Below are 14,036 nucleotides of genomic sequence, written 5' to 3'. Positions count from 1 at the left end.
AAAATGTGGTTTTGTTGGAGAAGAGTTTTTAATTGGAAATAACCCAAACGCACGCTATATCTCTGCAATACGGCAGCCGATCGGGGTGCGGCATGTCTTTCCGTGCTCGGGAGAGTCCTGCCAATCGACTGCCGTTGGAAAAAAGAACATCAATTTTTTTCTCGATTTTCGCAAAATAATAATAAAAACGAAAATCAAGTAAATTCGCGACAGTTTTGATTGAATTCTGAAATTTTATTAGAAATTAACCTAAGCGCTCTTAAAACTAATATGACAAATGGTTTTAATTTCAGCTAAATAACTTATCCTTTCACAGTGTAAATTAACTCTAATTTGGAACTAATTTGTATTACTTATTACAATATATTTATATTTTGTATAATTTTTCTAGCGCGGTACATCTGCCTCGTTTCAATGTGGTTGAACGGACAAGTAATGAGGAACAAAACAAGTCAAACATTTTCTGTAAGTGCAAGCAGTTTATGAAATGCACTGCTTTTCATGACACATCGTGTAAAGAGCTGGCTGCTATGAAATTCGCTAGTGAGCAGAGTGCTGCCAGACTGTTTAATGAAGACTGTTTATTTCAAAATCTGAATTCAAAACACTGAGCAATAGATGCTAAATATTCTTGTTCTAATGATAGCTTAGATTTTACGTAGATTGATTGATGACTATGGGAATTGCGACGAAAGTATAGTCTATAGTTTATTTAAATTAAAACAATTTTTCATTAAACCATGTAGAGGTGGTAGCGTTAGCCCTTTCCACAGTTCTAGGGATTTCTGATCACTTGAGGATTAAAGCTGAATCCAGATAAGGTATAATGCTTGCTCTTAACAATCTTCACCACTTGCTGAAAGATTCAAGGAAAATCAAGGTTTGGATTAGGAATTACTATAGAGGACGACCTACCATCACCAGCTTGATGAGAAAAACAGCGAATGTAAGGAAATTAATGCTCATGATGGCTGCTTCGGGTGGGAAATCTATTGCGGCTTCGTCCATCAGGCCGCGACGCCTACGTCTCTTCCGCTCCGGTGGCTGCCACAGAACCGCGAAATGTTGCTCTGTCGTGAAGTTGGAGAAAGTCAGGTTCGGCATCAGCTAACTATAAAATTGATATTCTTACCAATCATCCGCATTAGATTGTCACGGAGATTCTGGAGGAGTTTGATCTTCTTTTCAATGCTGAGGGCCGACTTCTTGATCCAGCTGTTCTGCATGGTTTTCAGAAACTTGAGGAAGCCGTGCATGCTGGGCATCTCGATTTCGCCACCATTTTCTCCATCTCCGTTGTCTACCGGTGGTTCCGTAGAGTCCTCCTCCTCATGGCTCTCTGTCGAATGCGACGAGTGCCTCCGCGATGTAGTCTCCACATTGGGAGTGACCACGACCACAGTATGAACAGGTGCCTTGGTAGAGCTCCCTAAAATCTGGGAGCTGGTTAAAATATTCGGGTCATTCGGACCTTCACTGAAGCGGATGCGCTGGTATTCAATCCAAGCAGGACTGGGCGTGGTAAAGCCATCCGAATCCTGGCTTGCGGCTGTCTCCAAACACTCTCTTAAGCTGAGTGCAAACAAAAGGAAGAAACTGAATGGTAATAGTTGCATCTTCTTGATTGGAACGTTGTGGAACTACTGCTGCTGGAAAGTGTGGCACGAGTCACAAAGTGCTGTGCTACGAAAAGAGTGTCAGTCGTTGCAAGCCAGCGACTTTGAGATGGGTTTTTCAGATGAAGATGAACTATTAAATACCCTCTGCGTTGATCAAGATCATTCGAGACCACATCACGAATTTGGATCCCCTAGTTCTTGTAGTCTTCGAGATACCTTGGTATAGTACCCTACAATTAATGGGAATCACAGCCATGATGAGGATGACGAAGATGCACAGATGCATTCACGACACTCAAATGTCAAGTTTGTTGTTTATTCATCAGTAGTTTCTTTTCGCTCTTGTGGCAATTGGTACTGCATAAGATCTGAGCTTGTGGTTTTTTTGTTTTATTGATGAATACATGTACGTGTATGTATTTTGCATGTATATTTGATGTACGTAAGTGTTATTCATAAGAGTTGCCATTAGGTGGTTAACAAATTAAAGCTATCGACTAATTTTGATTCTAGAGAAAAATTTAGCACACAGAGTTATCTTGTTTAGCATTTATCAAAGTTATCGTTATCGTTATCGTTATCGTTACGGAGAGAAGCAGCAGCGAGAGGGAAAACTTACAAGTCTAAGAGAAACATCGAGAGTGCGGGACGAAAAAATGTACACTCAAAGAAAGTACACCCATGGTCTACCCAATTTTAAAAGCTGTACTTAAATTGGATTCTGAAATATGGTTCAGATTAGAAAGCTTTAGAACATGTAGGGTACTAGGGTATAGTTTTCTTCAAGTGGACGTTAAAACAGCTAATTGGAACAGCTGCTTGGCTCTGCTCCGGGACTATTTGATGTGGCGACAGAGATGGAAACGGACCCACTTTAGCGCCTTGCCGCTGATGGCCTCCACCTTGGGGGAATTCTCGGACAGACGATGGCAGTCGGCGCAGTTTCCTGCGGATGGATAACTCTCGGTGGTGCTGTTGGTCAAGATGGGAGTGGGCGTGGTTGTAGGTGTGGTGGTGGTACCCACTGATCCACTCAGGTCATTGTCGAAGGTCACAGGTCACATGTCACCCGCACAATCCCAGCGTATGTCGTCCGCCTCGTGTGTGAGATAGCGTCCGCCGCCCACCTGGGTCTCCAGGGTGCGCAGGTCTCGGTAGGTTTGCTTATCCTGCAGCCAGTAGTGCAACAGGCTCTTGTCCACTGTGTAGCGCTTTCGCTGCTTCACCTGCAGCAGGTTGTTGATCAGATCAATGGCTACGGAATGAGAGATGAGATGGTTAGTCAGAAGGACAGAAGGAACTCCCCAGGGCACCTGCTCACCATTGGAGGAGATCTCTTTCCACGGATTGGGGGGATACATGAAGGCGGCATTCTGTATCTGATCGTTGATGTCCTCCTCCTCGTTGAAGGGAAATGTGCCGCTCAGGCTCACATAGATGATCACGCCCACGCTCCACATGTCCAGCGACCGATTGTAGCCCTTGTTTCGGAGCACTTCGGGTGCGAGATAGGCGGGCGTGCCCACCACCGAGCGGCGGAAGGACTTCTCGCCAATGATGCGGGCATAGCCAAAGTCGCACAGCTTCACCTGCGGAAACTCTGCGTCCGAGGAGAGCAGCACGTTTTCCGGCTTCAGGTCGCAGTGGACGATGTTCTGCGAGTGCAGGTACTTGAGGGCAATCAGGATCTGGGTGATGAGAAACTTGGTGACGCGCTCGCTTAGCCGACCCCTCGCGTGCGACAGGATCATCTCGAGCATGTCGCCCTTCAGCTTCTCCATCACGACGAAGATGCGCTCGGGGGTCTCGAACATGCGCTCCAGGTTGACGACGCCGCAGTGGCAGATGTTCTGGAGGATGGCCACCTCGTTCTTCAGCTGGGCCTCCTGCTTCGTGGGGAAGCGCAGCTTGTCGATTACCTTGATGGCCACCTCGCGCTTCGTCTTCTTGTGCACGCCGCCGTAGACGACGCCAAACTGTCCGGAGCCGAGCACCTCATCGGGAAATATCTGATAGAGCTGTCCCATGTCCTGGACCTGCTCCTCCGATTCACAGCATTCTGTGGTAGATGGAAGATTGGTTAGTTCTTAGCACTCAGAATATGGTATGGGTATAAATATGAGCCACTCACGTGTGTTGTTCACATGCATGAAGGCCTGCCGGATGCTTGTCTCCCAGCTCTTGGCGATATCGCTGCCGATGCCGCTATCCGGGGGCGGCAGGCGCACCGCCTGCTCCTCCTTGGCGCCCACGAGGGGATCCTGGCCGACGTAGTAGCTGAGGCTGGGCATGCACAGCTCGAAGCAGTAGTTGGAGTCGGGACGCGGATCGCGGTGCGCCTCGATGGAGAGGAGCTCCGCCAGCGGCAGCTCCTTGTGGTACTTGCTGCCCTGCTCCGAGACGAACAGCGTGACGGTCTTGGAGTCGAGGCGCCAGTAGTAGCGCTTGACGGCCTTGTCCAGGGAGGTGAAGTGGACCAGCCACCCCTCCTTCAGGGCCTGGCCGCCGCGCTTCTTCGTGTGCTTCACGGACTGCACGATGCGCATCAGCGGGATGTTGGCGCTGGGCGAGGAGGAGGACGAGGACTGAGACTGCTCCGACTGGCCGTCGCTGGACTTCGTCTCCCCTCCCACGCTGCCGCTGCCGCTGCCATCGTCGCCCATCCCTCCGTTGACCAGCTCCGGGGGGGAGTTGTGGGCGTTGGTAAGCGCCTTGGGCGGCTCCCTGGGTCTCCCTGCAACCAGATTTACACCGCCTCCCATCGCCCCCTTGCCGTACTTTCCGTACTCCGGCTGCGGACTGGGTGAGTCCTCGAAATCGCTGTCATCGAACTCCTCGCGGAAGAAGTTGTCCCGCTCCTTGCGCGGCGTCCCGTCGCCGATCTCCGCCTGCATCTGCAGCTGAGAGAGCTGCGCCTCTCCCGTGCAGTCCAGCGGCACCTTGTCCATGCACTTCTTGTGCGTATTGTACTGGCAGTCGCGGCACTGCAGCCCCTGCTTGAAGAGCCCCTTCAGCAGCTTCTTGCACAGCTGGCACACCGTCGGGATCCCGTATGTGTGGACCTGGAACGTGTGCGGGATGCGGAGTGCAGTCAGGCCGTTCCGGCTGCCCGACGAGTGAGTGCGCTGGTGTCGTCCGGGTATGTTCTGCGGGTGGAGGGGAGAGACGGGGAGAGACTTAATTAGCAAATTGGGTTCCTCTGGAGAAGCGTCTTCAGTCGGCGTACCACACGGGATAGTGTACAGTCCACTCTAACTAATAGAGATAATTGACTAAAACTAATAGTATAAATTATGACAAGACTGCCTTAAAATGTCATCGGAGACGGAGTGTTATGAATGCCAACTATCCCTCGGGTAATACTGTGCGGAAGTTCATACGAATATGAAATTATTGCCTTGAGGATTCTTCGTTTGAATTATACAAATAGAACAAATTTTTGTGAAGTGTTAGGAACTACACCATGGGAGAATTGATATCCTTTTAGTGGATACAGAGATCATATATATCCCAGGCATTTTTTCTCTAAGCTTTCGCAGAGACTGAAGGGGTACTCCACGAACCCTAAAGAGTTTTCCCCAGGACCTTTAACTCTCTGCTTCGGACACCCCCCTACGAGTATTTAAAAGAGTTAATGAGCCATTAAATGTAAGCAAAATGAAAATTTATTCAAAAATGAAGAGAATACAAAAAATAAGAGGGTAAGTACAATTTTAAATACTCGTAGGGATGCCCCAAACTGTCAACCGTCACCACTACGCACTATTCATTCGCAACACTCACTGGCATTCACACAGATACTCGGTACACACACATATGTGCGTATGTATGCACACTGGAAGGACGAGGGTTAGGACGAGGATAGCTGACGTGCTTTCCCCACACGTCTACACGTCTGTCCACGAACGTGTCAATTCTTAATAATGTCATTCATAAGGTCCGACATGCGCTTTACCAGAGAACTGCTGGAGTCATTCCGGCCCGTTGACTCCTCGGCGGAGGAGAGGAGCGACTGCTGTGAGCTGCCGGACGGGCTGCGTGGCGTCTGCAGGGTGAAGGAGCGTCTCGATGTGGCGTCATTCGAGCGGTTACAGTTGTTCGGTATTTTCACCACACATCGCTTGTGATAGTTCTGACCGCAGCCTGTGGGGGGGGTGCGAGAAGAAGGATATTGAACAGGCGGATTAGTCCGGCCAAAGGAAAACAGTTGTCATAAATGGGCAACATACCATCACACTTGAGGCCCTGACGCACCAGGCCGAACAGCATTTCACCGCAGAAATCACAGAATGTCGGCCCCTTGTAGGAATGCACATTGAGGCTGTGCGGCTTCAGAGTTGGCATCTCGGACGTCGGATACAGGATGGCTGTGGGTGGCAGATAAACGTGGCGGTCAGTCAAAGCCCAGATTGAGGCTCGGTTAGGGTCTTACGGCTGGCTGTCAATACAATTTCCACCAGGGTCTCGTCCACCACTTCCGCTGCCGAATTGATAATGTGCAGCACATTGGGTGTGCTGTAGTCGTGCACGAACAGCAGAATCCGCTCCGACAGATACGTGAGTCCGCTATCCGGTATCTGAAATGTGCCACAAGAGTGTTGGAGTTTTACTGGCCATGTCCATGTCCATTTGCGGTGTTTTGCTTCATTTAACGCTCATTTTTGCATACGGGAGTGCGGGCCTCCCCCCCATTATCATATCATATTCGTATTCGTATCTTAATTGATTGCCTGATAAGATTCAGCGGGCCATATGCACAAAATATCATATCGATTTCAATTGATAGCCAACAACAAAAGATAAATAAAATATGCGAAAGCTAACTGCAGTGGAACGTCGCTTGGAAAACTCTCTTGAAGCTTTTCCCAATGCGGAGGTCTTTTCTTCATTTTTCCTGTCAATTCTATACTAGTCGGATACATATATTGATCCAATGGATCCTCCTGTAAATAAACCTTATCGGACACAAAATACGAGTACGCATTTCCATTTGGGGGGAGGGACCCTTGGCTATGATAGAAGTGGCGCGTGGCTCGTGGCGCCCACATGGTCACGAGAGGAGGTGGAGCAAGTTCCAAGTCAGGAGCAGCTGCCGTTGGCAGTGCCTCGTTATGGGTCACCGGTTGCGGCTTGGTTAATTGAATTGGCCATGGATAGCAGCCCTGCCTCCCCACCACCCCATCTCCCTCACGAGAAAGTAAGCGAGTCATGTCTATGTTACTTGGACTTAATGAAATAAAGCAATTATTCTGCACACATAGACATTTATTAATCTTCCCCTCTCTATCCACATGGCTCTGGCCAGGGATTCGGACTCGTAATCGGACTCGGAGGAGCTCCGGAATGGACTTTGTGTTGACTTGACCGCGTTCCACCTCTGCGCAGATGGCAAATAAAAATATTTACTTATTGACATGACCAGCTCCCAGCTCTGGATCATGCATAATACACGAAAGCAGATGGTGACCCCGACACCCTTTGGGGTTGGCCCTAGTTCTTCCAAGACTGCTTCCATCCATGCAGACTTCCATTTCCCACATCTTACCTTTGTGTTGATGAAATCACAGGCCATATCCTTGAGTGATTTGAGCGTGAGGGCGGTTACGGGCACGCTAACTGCATCGCGAATGCTGCCAAATTGGAACAGAAATGTCACCTCGGGCCCCTCCATGATGACGGGGACGCTGCCAACGCCAACGCCAGCGCCACTGCCAACGCCAAGGCTGGCGCCGCTGCTGCCGTTGGAGGTGCTGTGGTGTCGTTGGGCCACGGTGGCTGTGCTTGCGGAATGGGTGGCTCAATAAAGGATTCTCCCTGCTCCTGCACTGATTCCTCGACCTTCCGCGACCTCCTTTTGCGCTCTGCTTGAGGTGCTTCCTGTTGTTGCAAATGCCAAGGACGCAATAACTTTTGTAATAGTTGCCACCGCTATCCTGATTAGTCTTTCTCTGGCGTTGCCCCTCCTCGGGTTTGCTTCTGGACGATTCCGATGGCTGGTTTTGTTTGTTTTCCTTTGGCTCTGCTCTGACTCTGCGATTGAGGATACGGCGGTCTGCGGTTTCAGGGGTATTTCAGTCGGTCCCGGCTCTCCGTATAGATCCAGCTATCGGGCAGAATTCCCACGACAGTCATAAGAGCAAACTGAAAGGATATTATCGAATAAGCTTTTAAGTTTGACGAAAAATGCACTTTACCTAAGTAAGGGCGTAATTACTGAAATTGGAATGCAATTGGTAACTGTATCCGAAGGGAAAGCCAAAGGGTTGGTCTGGGCTGTGGACTGCTTCGGGTCGTGGTGGTGGGATGGAGTGTCGCAAACTGAATCATTTTCCTGCCTTTGAAAGAGTCATTTGAAACTTTCAATTGCATGCAACTTTATTGCAACTTTTCAGACAAAGGACAGAGTGCAGAGTGCAGAGGACAGAGTGCAGTGGGCGGAACAAATAAATGGCTGATAATTAAATATACAATATGTCATTTAACAACTTTTCCTGCTAAACTCCCTGAAGGATATTTTGGGGAAGGAGTAAATGGAAAGCTTGTGATTTGTAAAATGTTCACAGAAACTGCAGAAACAACCATCTTTTATAGCGTTAAAGCATACTGCAAGATATAATATCTCATTAAAATATCCAACTGCTGATCCAAAAACAGACATATATCATCTTTACAACATTTTCTTACACTGTAAAATGACCTGAGGAGTCATTGAAGCGAGTTTTAAAGCAAAAATACATACAAAAACTCAATTCTAAAAAAAAAAAAAAAAAAACAAACAATAAAAAACTATTATTCATCACAATGATGTGATCGCATACTTCCAGAGTCGACTGTCTGTTGCTTTTTTGAGGAGAGTTAGTAAGTTAGGTCATGGAGCACGGATCATGGAGAATGGAGCGTGGAGCGTGTATCGCTGAGACAATGGGTCGATAAATAATGCGGCAATCGATTCAGCAAGCCGATTCCATTACGTATACCTCAATTGGGCATATTAATAGACATTATTATACCTATTTATATAAAAAAACAGGTTGTTAATGGCGATGAGAAAAGTCGTACTCGTACGAGATTACACAGATACGCGATCGGGGCTGGGAAAATGACAGGATGATTTGAGTTCTTTCCAATTATTTTCAAGTGGCCTCTGTGACCCATTTACAGAGAGGGGAGTGTTTGTGTGTGTGTGAGGCATTAAAAAATAATTTATAAATCACGATGGAAAATATGTGCCTGGCCATGAAAGGAATGCCAGATGTAAGCGAAAGGGAGGCGGCAACAGAAGCGGAAGAACAACAAAACGAAAGCCGAGAAAGAGACTCCAGAGAGCGGCCGCCAAGCAACTTTCTAAATCTGTTTTCTGATATTTTGTTGTCTCTTAAGATACCCTTGGAGAGGGTATTATACATTTGTTAAGATGCTTGAGACAAAAGACTTAGACAATCTACATATTCGTATATAATTAAAATTGTTCTAGGCATATTATTACTAAGGAATGCAAGATAAGTCATAGAATTTTCCTAGAAATGTATAGATACTAGAAATTTTCTAAGTTCAAGCCAGTTCTTCATCCATTCTCATCCTAGAAATTAGGCCAAAAATCGAAGTACTGTATCGCTAGAGGTATCTGGTGATTCGGTACTCGAATTTATCGCTTGCTTTTTTTTCTTTTGTTATTTCTTGTAAGTAAGTAGGTGTATCAGTCAAAAGTTGCCTCGCAGCTGGTAGCGGAGTGCGTTTTGAATTTCAATGGAAGCGCGGGATGGGGGAGGCGGAGTGGAGTGGAGGCTGGATGGCATCTGGAAGCGGAGGCCGCTTAAGACCTCAAGTGTCGGGCACAAAAAAAAACCGAGAAATAACAAAATTGGAGCAGAAAATGACGCAGCGCAGAGGCCTAAAGTCAAGGCTAACACAGACGCTGAGAGGCAGACACACACACACACATAGACGAACACTGAGGCACTAAAGATATTCATCCAAATTGGCATTAAGTCTGCTTGGTATCCATGAGATACAGATACATTTGACATTTACATAACAACAAGCAACAAGCGGCCTGCGAACGGAGAGCCTCCACTCTCCACTCTCCGCTCTCCGCAATTTGTTGTTAATAATTTATTAAGCAAATACCCGCGCACACACTGGGCTAAGTGTTTTCACTGTCTTGCATCCGATGGATGCCACTTGGCCATGCTGACGCCGACTAAGCCGTGCTTCTCAGATGCTTCTTCTCCTTATGCTGCTTCTTGGTAATTGCTTCTTGCCTCTGTTTTTACTGTTACTGGTGTGCTTCTATTCCATTCTATGCGCTGCAATCGGATGTCACTGCCATCGTCGCCGCGGCACGTTCTGAGTTTGTTAAGCCAAAAGAGCAACTGACTTGACTTGGCCAACTGACTGCCAAAGCCGTTGACGATGCCCCTGCCGACCAGGCCCGGACCAGGGACCAGGGACCGGGCAGGGCCAGACCAGGGCAGCGAAAAAGCAAACTCAAAACCCGTTTTACTACACGCACACATAGAATAATGTATAGTGAGCGTGAGAGAGTTAGAGAGCGGCAGAGAGAGCGTCCCAGACGAGTGTGTGTGTGTGTCATGAACCAAAGCACTCGACCCGGCATGGTCTCGCCTCTCTTCCTCTCTCCCTCCACCCACCTCACCATCTGCTTTCTCCTCTCTGTAGTGCTATCCCCTTTATCGTTTGTTTGTTTCCTTTGTTTGTTTGTTGTAACGGCCGCACTCTCACATCTCCCCCCTCTCCCTCTCCCACTCCCTTTGGGCTTTCTCTCTATCGCCTCCCACCCCCCCTCAGCTATTGGCATTTATGCACTCTTTCCACCGCCTTGAGCCAGCCCTGCCCCGCACCGTCGCGCCCATTTAGCGCCCATTTTCTTATTTCTCTGTCATTGTCAAGGCTGTGCGAGAAACTACCTGTGGGGGCTACGGCTTCGGCTACGGCTCTGGCTCTCGCTCTGGCCCTGGCCCTGCCTCTGCCCGTGGCTCTTTGTGCTCGCGTTGATGAGCGATTTTCACCGTCGGTCGGCCCCACAGCCAAGGCCCAAGGACCAAGGGTATGTCCTTTCCTAGAGATTGGCAACAATTGTTATATTTGTGGATGTTCTATACGAATGTGCACCATGTTTTGATTGTTTTAACTACATATGTATGCCCTAGTATTTGCACATGTATTGAGAGCAACTATGTATATGGACATGTATGTATATAATGATTGCTTCATTCGGAATCGTAGGTCTTCTGTTACATATTGACTTCACTGAGGGTTTGAGCTATACAGGACTGTCTTAGTCTTCAAATATGAACACAATATAACAATTCAAAATGGTAGCAAATATTTGAGAGCCTTAAGAGGAGTCCAACACTTAAGAGGCATATCCTATATTCCATAACCTATAGTCCCATATAGTGCTATACTCCAATACTATCATCACTTTAGTATAGTGGCCCTTACGTTCTTAGGGAGCTGTGTGGTCTCCTAATTCTATAAAAACTATGTATTTCCCAATTTAAGGCTGATTATTTTAAAATTGTATTTCAAAACAAGCAAAATAATTATTCAATTACGAAATATTCAAACTATTGCCGAATTTATTTACAAGTCTTTCGGAATTGAGTAAATCAACAAACATTTGAGTTTTTTTTTTTAAATTATATGAAAATGTTCTTGAAATATTTTTAGACCATACATTTTTCCGTTAATAATTTTGAACATACTCAAATAAGTGAATAGAAATGTTCTTGGTATTTTGCAAATGATTGTTTCTATTTTTATTGGCAGAATTTGTCTTGGCCCAGCATGAAATATTTTGATTTCAGTAGTAAAATAAAACAGAATATGGAAATAGTTTTCTGAGGTTTCGTAAGTGTTCTTTATGTGCACAAGCCATTGAATATGGTAATCTATACCGTTTCAGTACTCACGCTACCATCTCTATTCGGGTTGAAAGTTCAATCTTTGGGCAACCTTTGTTCGTGGTAATGCCAAAGGACGGCTGCCAAATAAAAAGTTCGTGGAAAGTTTGTTGTTTCTTTCTATTTGTTTGCTTTTTTTTCGACTCTCCGTTATCTGTTTTTTTTTTAGAGGTTGCGGTGCTTCGAGTGGTGGCTCACCCGTGCTCACATGTTTATTTGTTGGAACATTATTAGAATTCTCGGTTCAGAGACAAAATGCAAATAGCCGAAGACGACGCAAAAGTCGCGCGCTGTGCCCTGATAAGGGGCCGCCTGAAAATGGCATCATCATCATCATCATCATCATCACCATCGATAGATAATTAGTAAGGTGATAATAATTTGAGGGCGCTGAGGGCGATAGCGCGGTGCGATGATGATGCCGGGCTGATCCGAGGCTGATGCTGCCACCACGAGCGAGTCCAAACTCCACCAATGTGGGTGGAGTCCAAAGGGAGGCCCACTAGTCATGAATACAACGCCCCCGGCTAGAAAGGGGATGGGCAACGGTTAACGATAGCAGGACCCGAGCTCATGTCAAGTGTGCGACAGGCTGACGCACTGGCCATAAATACCAAGGCCAAGGAACAACTTGAACGTGTTTTTGTTTGCCTTCCTGGCTAAAGGATAGCTCAAAGAGGGCGGCATTCGAACCGCTACGGGTCTGGGCTCCGCGTCCGGGGCTGGTCTGGCTTGAAGGAGAGAATAAATATTAACAAGCACGGGGGCAGGCAAACATTTGCATTGGAGCGGGCCGGAAAAGATCCCACTTATGAGTGGGGCCACAAAAACAACAAGTGAAACGAACCCCAACATTTTGGTACCTTTGAAGGACCAAGGGTATTGTATGGTTTCTGATTGGTAGCCATTTGATATAGATGAAACAGAAAATAGCTTCAAATATTGAAAGATGCCTCACTTTTCGAATATCTGCTCAAAGAAGAGACCAACAGTTCATTCCACTTATGCTCAAGGTGCTATATGTAACAATACTGCGACCGGAGCCCGAAGAAGGAGAAAACCAGGACAATCCAGTTATGTATGATATAATAGAGCAAACTCAGACATCGGTGAGGGGAGGGGAGGGGTAGAGGCAGCACTGAATTTGTAATGTACATATGTTCGACGGAAATATCATTATGCTGCTGCACGAGTTTTCCCGATTATTTTTGCACTCATTTAAGATGCAACACTTTCGGTCTACATGTTGAATATGTATATATGTATATATAGATGTGTTGAAAATTTCATGCAATTAATTCAAATAATAAATATGCACACACGTACACACACAACGAAACGTTCACGGGCACGGAGACGGAGACGGAGACCGAGACGTAGACGGAGACAGAGAGAAAGGAGCTAGGTACCAACACACCTTCAACTGTGCCACATTACGGCTGGCGCTTTTCTTTAGAATTTTCAATATTTGCTTCTGTGTGAGTGTGTAGTAATTTTTCTTTTACGAGCACGAGTCCGAGCAAGGGGATGAGGATGAGAGTATGTGCCACGGCTAGTGCCAGGTTGCCCGCTGTGGCAGCATCGTCGTCTGCGTCCACGTTGTGTCGCTGTTGTCGCTTCGGTTAACGGTAGAATTTCGCACGTTTTCACTTTGCCTCGGCCGCCGCGCAACTGAAACACAAACTGCGAAAAAGCATTGGCAGAGGCAGCAGCAACAGCAATCGCAAAGCCAGAGGCAGGCAGCAGAGCAGCAGAGCAGCGGAGCACAGCCGAGCACAGCAGAGCAAAGGAAAAGCATCCGAAAAGTAAAATCCAAATAATATGCCAAAGCTCAGCTTTGCTCCCGCTCCCAAATGAGAAACGGGCTTCCGGCTGTTCGTTCTCCCACGCAGAGTAGCTCTCCCAGATGAGAGGCACACAGCCAGCGCGAGAGGAAGGGAGAGCATTGCCATACGACTTCCACACGCTCTTGACGCGTTTCCCTAATCTGTTTTTATTTTAATACGGATTCTGTTCATCTGTTTATTTACTCGTTCTCTTCTCCGAGTTTCGCTTCCCTTCCTTTTTTGTTGCTATCGTCTCCCACTTGGCGTTGTTTACATCAGAGCCGCCAAAGCTTTCGCACAGGTGTTTAAAGCTTTGAAGTTGTAACCAAGAGAGAGGCATATGATTTCTGTTGAGAGAGAGTGGGAACAGCAAAGAAGAAGAACACAAAATGCTTTAACAGGGTTGTCAGGTGATCTAATATGAGCTTTCCTATTGGAAATCCCACGATTTGGTTTAAAAAATAAACATAATTGAAGATAGATATTTTCGCGAATAATTCAAGGGAAGTATAATAAGTTTTATATTTTATTAATATAATAATACTTACTTGTTTAAACAACAAAAGATACCATCGATGGACCACGGTTTATGAAGAATAAACGCGCCAAATATTTGGCGGTTAGAAATAATCCGATTTTTCATTTTTACCACATATGCTTTTCAA

The 14,036-nt window shown here is 46.6% G+C and overlaps 2 protein-coding genes across 3 annotated transcripts; both read right to left on the bottom strand.

The window, feature by feature from the left end:
* Nucleotides 1–679: 679 nt before the first annotated feature.
* On the bottom strand, nt 680–1,905 carry LOC6897219 (uncharacterized). Its single transcript, XM_002137355.3, has 3 exons — nt 1,133–1,905; nt 916–1,070; nt 680–856 (listed from the first exon to the last, which is right to left on the bottom strand). The coding sequence occupies exons 1-3, from the start codon at nt 1,614–1,616 to the stop codon at nt 776–778; spliced, it is 720 nt and encodes a 239-aa protein (XP_002137391.3). The 5' UTR covers nt 1,617–1,905; the 3' UTR covers nt 680–775.
* An 83-nt stretch (nt 1,906–1,988) lies between these two features.
* On the bottom strand, nt 1,989–13,223 carry PKD (serine/threonine-protein kinase D3). 2 transcript variants are annotated; one of them, XM_002137354.4, is made up of 8 exons: nt 12,963–13,223; nt 7,165–7,760; nt 6,052–6,196; nt 5,849–5,986; nt 5,575–5,762; nt 3,751–4,765; nt 2,941–3,678; nt 1,989–2,874 (listed from the first exon to the last, which is right to left on the bottom strand). In XM_002137354.4, exons 2-8 carry the CDS (start codon nt 7,288–7,290, stop codon nt 2,678–2,680), a joined length of 2,547 nt encoding a protein of 848 aa, XP_002137390.3. In that variant the 5' UTR covers nt 7,291–7,760; nt 12,963–13,223; the 3' UTR covers nt 1,989–2,677. The 2 variants fall into 2 exon arrangements, with proteins under 2 accessions (XP_002137390.3, XP_033240397.1); XM_033384506.1 differs by lacking the exons at nt 5,575–5,762; nt 5,849–5,986; nt 6,052–6,196; nt 7,165–7,760; nt 12,963–13,223 and adding an exon at nt 4,846–4,988.
* Between the last annotated feature and the right edge of the window lie 813 nt (nt 13,224–14,036).

This window comes from Drosophila pseudoobscura, chromosome 2 (assembly GCF_009870125.1).
Source record: "Drosophila pseudoobscura strain MV-25-SWS-2005 chromosome 2, UCI_Dpse_MV25, whole genome shotgun sequence".
Taxonomy (NCBI): Eukaryota; Metazoa; Arthropoda; class Insecta; order Diptera; family Drosophilidae; genus Drosophila; species Drosophila pseudoobscura.
Note: the sequence above shows the minus strand (reverse complement) of the source record. Positions and strands in the feature narration are given on the sequence as shown.

What these genes read in the sequence shown, in the direction of transcription:
- PKD (XM_002137354.4), bottom strand. Translation starts at nt 7,290, where the DNA reads ATGGAGGGGCCCGAGGTGACATTTCTGTTCCAATTTGGCAGCATTCGC. An exon ending in AATTGTATTGACAGCCAGCC is followed by an intron (nt 5,987 to 6,051) that starts GTAAGACCCTAA and finishes TGCCACCCACAG; the next exon opens with CCATCCTGTATCCGACGTCC. An exon ending in ATGACTCCAGCAGTTCTCTG is followed by an intron (nt 4,766 to 5,574) that starts GTAAAGCGCATG and finishes CTCCACCCGCAG; the next exon opens with AACATACCCGGACGACACCA.
- LOC6897219 (XM_002137355.3), bottom strand. Translation starts at nt 1,616, where the DNA reads ATGCAACTATTACCATTCAGTTTCTTCCTTTTGTTTGCACTCAGCTTA. An exon ending in CAATCTAATGCGGATGATTG is followed by an intron (nt 1,071 to 1,132) that starts GTAAGAATATCA and finishes ACTTCACGACAG; the next exon opens with AGCAACATTTCGCGGTTCTG. An exon ending in TTCTCATCAAGCTGGTGATG is followed by an intron (nt 857 to 915) that starts GTAGGTCGTCCT and finishes TGAATCTTTCAG; the next exon opens with CAAGTGGTGAAGATTGTTAA.